Source organism: Gavialis gangeticus, unplaced genomic scaffold (genome assembly GCF_001723915.1).
Source record: "Gavialis gangeticus isolate Ggan-Ray unplaced genomic scaffold, GavGan_comp1, whole genome shotgun sequence".
Taxonomy (NCBI): Eukaryota; Metazoa; Chordata; order Crocodylia; family Gavialidae; genus Gavialis; species Gavialis gangeticus.
The window spans coordinates 27,325,464-27,333,933 of NW_017728997.1; the positions used below are offsets into that span (position 1 = coordinate 27,325,464).

The 8,470-nt window shown below is 40.9% G+C and overlaps 1 protein-coding gene across 1 annotated transcript in view; it reads left to right on the plus strand.

Annotated features, from left to right (window-relative positions):
- ERC2 (ELKS/RAB6-interacting/CAST family member 2) overlaps positions 1-8,470 on the plus strand; it is a 1,129,221-nt gene that overhangs the window by 189,247 nt on the left and 931,504 nt on the right. Inside the window, exon 3 of the mRNA XM_019505002.1 lies at positions 8,139-8,427. Coding sequence (XP_019360547.1) covers positions 8,139-8,427 — 289 coding nt within the window. The remainder of the gene's footprint in view (positions 1-8,138; positions 8,428-8,470) is intronic.

An 8,470-nucleotide genomic window follows, 5' to 3' on the forward strand; every position in this document is an offset into this window, starting at 1 on the left:
TTTTTTTTTTTTTTTTTTTTTAATTGTGAGGATGGGGCTGGGCAGGGCAGCAATGGGGGGCAGGGGGAGCAGGTGGGGGATGGGGCCAGGTGGGACAGCCATTGGGAGGCTCAGGGGGCAGGTGCAGGATGCGGTTGGGTGGGACAGCCATTGGGGAGGGCAGGCGGGTCATGGGGCCAGGTGAGGCAGTGATCTGGAGGGCTGGGGGAGCAGGCAGGGCTGCCGGGGATCCCCCCCATGTTCCTTCCCCCCTTCTCCAGCTCCCCCCAACTGCCTACTTACTAGCAGGAGCCCGGGTCCAGCTCCCTGTGTCTGGCACATCCTGCATGGGCAGGCAGTGTGCTTCAGCACCGGAGTGAGGGCCAGCCATAGATATGTTCTGGCAGGCTACCAGAGCACCTCTGTGGAAGACCAAGCCTCTGGTTGCCTCAGGGCATGGTCCCTGCCCTGCTTTTTTCCCCTGTGGTTTTTTTTGATCCCTGTATATGCAGGGGTCTAATTTTCTCCCGTGTTGCAAATTTGCAGCGCGGGGAACATTTTTTCGTTCCCACACATGCTTCTTGCAGCATCTCAAAGGGCTTTGAGATGCTACAAGATGCACATGTGCACTCATGTGGATGTGCCCCTGGAGTCTGGGAGCACTGGTGAAGCATACACAAGTGTTACAGATACACATTTACTAAAGTGTGTAAGAGCACACCCCTCACAAGCTCAGTTTTGTATGAACTCCATATTCCACCCATAGCTCTGTCCCTTTAAAATTTATAGCAATTGTAGACACACCATACAGAAAAGGAATTATGTTGTATATTGCATAGGAATTAGGAAGGTAAAATCTCAGCTCATGGGCTCAATCCTGCTTCCATTTAAAACCACAGAGATTTTACTGTCATGGGTGCAGAATGAAATCATATGTGTATAATACCTGTTATTTTCTACCTCCAACAGAATAATTCCTGTGTTGTTAACATATTTAATTCCATAAAGGCAGAGTATTGGGCATGGTTCAGTAAACTGTATAGAAGATCCATAGTGTAGTGGAGGAATTGGCATACAGCACAACCATGTTGGATACTTAAGAACGTTCTTCCGGCAGGCAGGACACAGGAACAATAAATACCGATGTAAAAAAATCTTTTCTGGTCACACAACAGCACTAAACTTTGACTCTGAAATGACTTGTAGATTTATTAAAGGAGAGCGCAAACCTTTGACATTAGAGGTCAGTTCTTAGATTTGAACACAGGTTTGAGAGGAGTGAAATTTAAAGTTAGCTTTTAGAACTTGACTTTATTGTTCTTGTTTTTCACGTGTAGTGCAGCAAATAGGTTAAGATCCTAAAATTCTTTCAAGTCTGTAAGCAAGTCCTGTTTCTAATGGTGATGGCTAAATTGGAGATCAAAAAACCTACCTACTGATTATTTGGAATATTTTTGTGCAATTCACATCACACCCATCTTTATAGCCATAAATGGATTAAAGAAAGCACTTTTTGGTTTTACATCATATTGGGGTATGCTAAGAGGCTAGGGTGATGGATAATGAGTAGACAGATGTTATATAAGAAATTTTCAAATCTTATATTTGCAACATTACAGCTGAACCTGGGAATTCTTTTTCTTTCCTTTTTTACATTATCAAATTTACTCAGATCTAAGATGATCTTGAATTTAAGATGACCCCCCAATAATTAGATTCTATACATGAAAAAATGATAAACTTGTATAGAATCTAATTATTATAGGGTCATCTTTAAGTCTTCCCCTCCACCATTGCAAGGCAGTCAGGGAGGTCAAGCAGTTTGCCCCCTGCTTGTGGCTTTCCTTGCCACCTCTGCTGTCTTCCTGGCTCCTTCTGCAGTCTTGGGACCCTGCTGTGCTTCTGCTTTCCCCCTTATCCCTCCTCCCCCAATCTCTGGTCCCTCCTTCCTTTACCCCAGCCTCTGCCACCTCACTCTCCCACTCCCCACCAGATCTCTCCACTTCCCTCTCCTCCATCCCCTTTCCTTCCCAGCTTCTGCTCCCCACTTCACCTTTCCACTTTTCTTTTGCACTTGTAGCCTGAGATACTGAGCCCAGCCCCAGCCCAGCCTCCATAACAGCTGTGTGTACTGCATGTTGCTACTGTGGGTCCAGGCTGGGGCTCTGCTCAGTGCCCCAGGCTGTAGTATGGATGGAGCCTGCCAGCATAGAGCACGGTTAAGAGGGGGAGGGAGAGGGGAAGGCAGTGGAGTAGAGCCTGCATGTGGGAAGAGAGATGGTAGGGTGCAGAAGCAGTGTGAGGAAGGAGCTTGCAGCAGCTGCAGCTATAACCCCAATCCTAGATAGGGGCTGGGACCTGAGCCACAGCAGCTGCCTGCCCCGCACCCCCACCTCCCCCACTTCTCCCCATACATGGTCCAAAATGAGGGGCTTTTTTCCTCATGTTAAATGGGGGAAAAAATTCTCATCTCAGAACTGAGTAAATACAGTGACTTAAATGCTTTTATCTTTACTTTTGTTTTTAAAAGTGACACTAAGAAAATGTTAGTGTCCATTAAAAAGTAACTTCAGTGTAAACTGAAGTTAGCTAATGATACAGACAGTTCAGTAGGATTTTCAAAAATGCCTAGGCAAGTCAGTTGCCTAATTCATTGATTTAATCTAACTGCTTTTTGAAATCTAGTTGGTATAATAATTGGGTTTAGAAGACAAAATAAAGAATAACCCACTAAAACAGATATGAAGCGATCTTGTGAATTTCTTACCTACAGGACGTGTCTATAACAGACGCTTTACTTGAGATTAGAGCAAATTATTGCATGGTAAGCATCACCATCTACATGTGCAGAGACTTATTGTGCAGTAATCTGCTCTAATCTTGTGTAAATTTGTTACCTGTAAATATAAGTAGAAAATGTACTGAGAAGTAATTATTGCACAGTATGGCACTTGTAGGTGACTGGGAGCAAATTTGCTCCCGGTCAGCGGTGTACTAGGGAGTGGGAGATTTCTTCCTGCCCACAGGAGCTGCCTGTTGCTGCAGCAGGCTCTGCCACCAGAGCCTGATCATGGAGCTGGGTCTGAAAACGATCACCTCCCAGCCCATGCTCCGTGATTGCAGAGCTGGGGCTGGAAAGAAGCTCCCAGCCAGTTCCCAGCCCTAGTGCCATGATCACGGAGCAGGGGCTGGGAGCTCCCTGCACAGGGAGAGTTCCCTACTCAGCCTGGAGCTGGGTGGGACCTGTCTCTGTCTGGGACATTTCCCAACCAGCCCTGGGCTGCTTGGGGAAGTCTGTACATGGAGCTTGGAGGTGGCTGGCATCTGTCCCATTTTGGACAGTCCCCAGCCACCTCAAGGATGCATATGCAGACTTCCTTGTGCAGCCTAGGGCTGGCTGGGAACTGTCCTGGTCAGGGGCCGGTCCCAGCCCCATGCCCTGATCCACTGGTGGTGAAGCTAGCAGTGAGCGCCCATCTGGGTGGGGATTCCCTGCCCAGCTGGGGGCCTGGTGCTAGCTTCCCCACCTGTGGATTGGGTTAGGGGGCTAGAACTTGACCCTCCCCTGCAGCTTTTTCCAAGCCCCTTGCCCTGTCCCCATCCCCCCTGGGGCAGGGAAATATTATCCCCACCTGGGTTTTGGTGGTGGTCCCCGCCCCTGCAGAAGGAAGGTCCCAGGGGCAGGGAGCAATGTCCTAGCCCCCACCAGGAGACAACTGTCCTGGCCCTGTGCTCCCTGCTGGCCTCTGGACTAGCACCGAGGGGGAGCCTAGAGTTCCCCCTGGCTGCTGCAGCAAGTCTGCTCCTGCTTCCCTGCACATGTAGATGCCTGCCTGGAGTGAATTTATTCTAGAGTAAATTACTCTGGAGTAAACCAACCCCGTAGCATTTGCACATGTAGATGTGTCCACAGAGGAAGAAATGACCCCTATAAAACCCTTGCATTCAGAGGTTTGTCAATATTTATTTAATATTAGTTTACCTAGATGATAGGCACTTGAGACCTCCTTTTGGATCAGATCCTCCTTCTCACCTGAATCTTGAGGCTTTAGGATGAACCATACCTCTATAAGCTTTTGTTACCTAAAGGTTTCAAAAGATGGACTGGCTGGGCAGTCATCACATGCTTCAAGAAATTCTTACCACTCCTAAGAATGACTACAACTACCAACAGATTACAGCATAAAGAAAAATGCAGTGCTGAGTCTTTAAATATATGCCTGGATACCTATACTGAAATGCACTGCAAGAAACTTTCTTTTCTGAAAAGGTAGAAATTAATTTGTAAAATGTCTGAATATGTTTTGTAGTAGGTGTAGTCACAGGTCTTCACTCTCTGAATGCTATTTGTTCTCTGGCTTCATATAGGCATTACATTTCTATTGGAAGAATCATTGGTAGTAATAAGAGGGTCTCAACCTGGAAGATCTTCATATGCTTGTAAATTTCCCTCCTGGTCTGGTCCAGGAGAGGAAGGGAGCAACAATGGCTACTCCTTGACTTTTTTCCAAATTGGGGACTGTCTGGTTTGGAGAAGGAGCTGGGGGCTTTGTCCTACTGGTGCCTTCCCTTCCCCTCCCAGACCAGTCTTGGAGGGGAGGGGAGCAGAAGGCTTTGCAAACTCCCACCAGTTTCTCATTGTTTCTCCTAATGCCCAGCTGGGTAGTGTGGGTGAGGACTGCAAAGCCCTAATTGCTGGGAATCAGGCTTGGGGAGGCTGTCCCCAAACCCAGTTTCCAGCCCCTGCCAACTTCTCATTGCCACACCTGGGGGCAGGGATTGTTTTAGCTGTCCCATTCTTGTTAATATCAGCAGGTTCAGCTCATGCTAGTGAAGAACAGGACTCTCTTGCTTTGTTTTATGTGTTTAGGGTTTTAATTATATCATGTTCTTCTGAAGTGTTTGATTTTTAGAATTGATCTGATCTCGCTGCAAAAGCTTTCATACATACCTATTTTTTTTTCAAAAAACTTGTTTTTGTTTACCTGTACTTTGTTATTGGTGGGCTTTTCTAGATGCACTCAAGTCAAATGGTAGCATGGCAGTCTTTTTGCTATCATCTACTGCCTTTTTATGTATCTATATAGTAGAGCCCTTCCTTTGTCTGAGCCTTTTACCCCAACATTAGCACTTTTAAGGTGCAACATGCTACATCACCATATGGTGTGCTATAGCAGTGTAGCGATCACATGTGTCTACACGTGACTGGCAGCTATGTTGCTGTAGCAGCACACTCCCCTGGTATAGCGTGCTGCTATAGTGATGTAGCAGCAAAATCTAACCATGTGGTGTGCACATAGTGCAGTAACTATCTGTAGTGCGCCATGCTTTAGTACTTTCAAAAGGAAGTACTAACGCGTGCCATAGCAACGTCGTCATACAGTGACATGGAGACACACCCTTACTCTCTCTTTTTTGGTCTTTTTCATTGCTTATATCATGGATTTCTGGAGGTTTGTTCATACTTGTATATAAGAAATTCTTAAACATACAATTACACATTATATATTAATTTTTCTTGACATGTTAAATTTGATTCCTATGCTGATTTGCTTCTTTTACCTCCCTTCCTCTCTTTTTCATGAGAATAAAGTGATATGCTGAAGTTGCTATATGAAGGTCGTTTCTAGTTTCATCCTCTTATTTGAATTAGTAATGAGCCCCTATTTCTGTTCTAATCTTTAATCAGATAAGGAAGGGAAATAGTAATTCCACACTGTGAAAAAGAATCTTGCTTCTCTTTGGCATCGACCAGGAAGATTTTTGGACAACTTACTTTTAATATGGAAATTTCAGATATCAAAGGCCACCCATGCTTTCAAGTTTATGAGCTCCCTTCCAGAGTTGCACCTGAAAGTCATACTCTGCAAGCAGGATATCTTTTTCTTTACTATTATTAAATATCCATTGCCGTGACTGACTAATTTCATGCAGAAAAACTCTGAGACCAGGTGGAACACAGAGAAGAATTTTAAAAAGAAGTTATGTTAACTAAAATTTACAATGTAAGGTTTAGAGCTTGCTTATTTTGAAGATTCTCTTTCTTCCTCCATTTCATTTTTCCTTCATATCTGAATTTATTCATTGATTTATTATAACCATTCATCATTAAATCTGAGCTCAGCAAGACTCCATCCACTGTTGAATTTTTGCGCTTATATAACGCTTTGAATTTTGCGCTATATAACTGAATTTAATTTAAATTCCTAGAGAATATTTTGATTTTTGTAACTTAAATAGTAAAAGCAGAGAGAGATTAAAAATGTAAAATAAAGCTATTGAAGTAAGAATGTCAGGGTATTTTAAAATAAGATTCTGGGAAGATTGATAATCTATTTTAAATGGAAAATTTTAACAGTTAACCTCTCATAAGTTTTACTCAAAATGGTGTACTTTATAATCAACATTTCTTTGCTAGTGATGTATATAATTTATGTCATCTGAAAAATCAGCTCTGTATATGCACAAGCATTAACACTGTTTAATTTATAAACATGCAATCTGTTCTTTCTTTATAGAGTGTGTTTTTATTAACCAGTAATATAAATGGAAATAATTTCTGGTCATATGAAGAAAAGGATGACAGAAAAGACTCTAGTAAACTTGATAACCCTATGTAACTGTTAGTGCTTTGCCCCAGTTGCAAGAACTGCATCTAGTTTTGATTTCAAGGAATTTTTAATATATAGATTGAATGATTTTTTACATTCAGTTTAAGTTAATTTTATTGTTATAAGATTATATCCTTGCTGTGCTGTACAACAAACTTTGCAGAACTAGTAGACCTTTTCTGTCTTTAACTTAATTTAACTTAATTACATTATACCGGTGATTTTGTAAGAAAATATGTAGAGCTTCAGGAATGAATAAAAATGCATAATGCCATGTTTCTAAGTAACTGATGAGCTTTGATTATTAACCATACAACTATTAGGAATGTATATTTTTTAATGTACATTATTTTAAATGTTTTTTTTTAATGAATATGGGGAAAATCTGTGAAATATGCAGCTATCAATATAATTTATATTTTGCCTTTGATATAATCTGAAATTAGTACTATAGACTATAATAATTTTAGACAGTTTTTGGGGTGTAAATCCAGCCTTAATTAGGCAGAATTCCTACTGATTCTGACTATAATTTGATTAAAAAATTAAGATTTAGTCATAACAAAGTACAAAACCATTTTATATAGCTGAAGTATAGTGAATACAAAATATTTTATAATATGTGTAGAAATACCTAATAATATGGAAGAGCCATAGTCAAATCAGTTGGGATACTTTTTATTGAGTGCTGGATTTACAGTTTTCTGATTTTCTTTACTTTGAGTACAGTAACCATAAGTTTAGATGTATATATTTAAATGCTCCTAGGTTGTTATGTAATACAATAAAATTACATTTTCTGTTGAAGGTACATTATGTTGAATTCAGTTTTTTCTGTTGAATCTCCTTTGCTTGCATCTGATCTTTCTTTCTGTTGATTTTGCTTCATTTTTTCATTTACCATGCTGTTCAGTTTTTGGATGCCAGGAGAACAAAGGTTTGTTCACTATTTGCAGTCAATTTGTTTTTCCAAACACAGTATTGCTTATTGCGTATTTTTTATTTGCTTAGTAGACGCACAGTAATCCTGTTTACTAAACTCATTCATACCTTCACTTGCAATAAATAATAAAAATAATTTACCCTATTTTATAGTGAACTTTGATTTGCATTTTTCAATGAACATTGGACAAAATAGAAGGTAGAATTTAGAAAACATGGAATACTGAGTCTTCAAGTTTTATAGATGCATAAAAAATTCAATATTAGATGTATGCCTTTGAAACTTTTGAAGTAGTTCACTGCCTAGTTTTAGGATGGTTTGTTTTGTTTACTATTAATTTTACCTGTAACTGATGTGTGTGTGTGCGCGCGCGCGTGTGCGCATGCACATGTATGCACACATGTGCTTGCATAAATGTTTTATATTTTCCAGAAGCACTTGAAAAACTTCACTACAAATATTTTATCGCTTGTGCATTAGATATTTTATACAGTCATGCAGTGCACTGTCATTACTGATTCTTCTAAATTTTGTGATGTTAAATAACAGTAATGTAACCAAAGCCAAGTTACATTCATATCTTTTATTGATCTCTTGTATTTCAGCACCTGCAAATGACAATCCAGGCACTTCAAGATGAGCTTCGAACTCAGAGAGACCTTAATCATCTTCTTCAACAAGAAAGTGGAAACCGTGGTGCTGAGCATTTTACTATTGAGCTTACAGAGGAAAATTTCCGAAGACTTCAAGCAGAACATGACAGACAGGCTAAAGAGCTCTTTCTTTTGAGAAAAACTCTAGAAGAAATGGAATTGAGAATTGAAACACAAAAACAGACGCTAAATGCCAGAGATGAGTCAATAAAAAAGCTCCTAGAAATGTTGCAAAGCAAAGGTTTGCCATCCAAGGGGATGGAAGACGACAATGAAAGAACTCG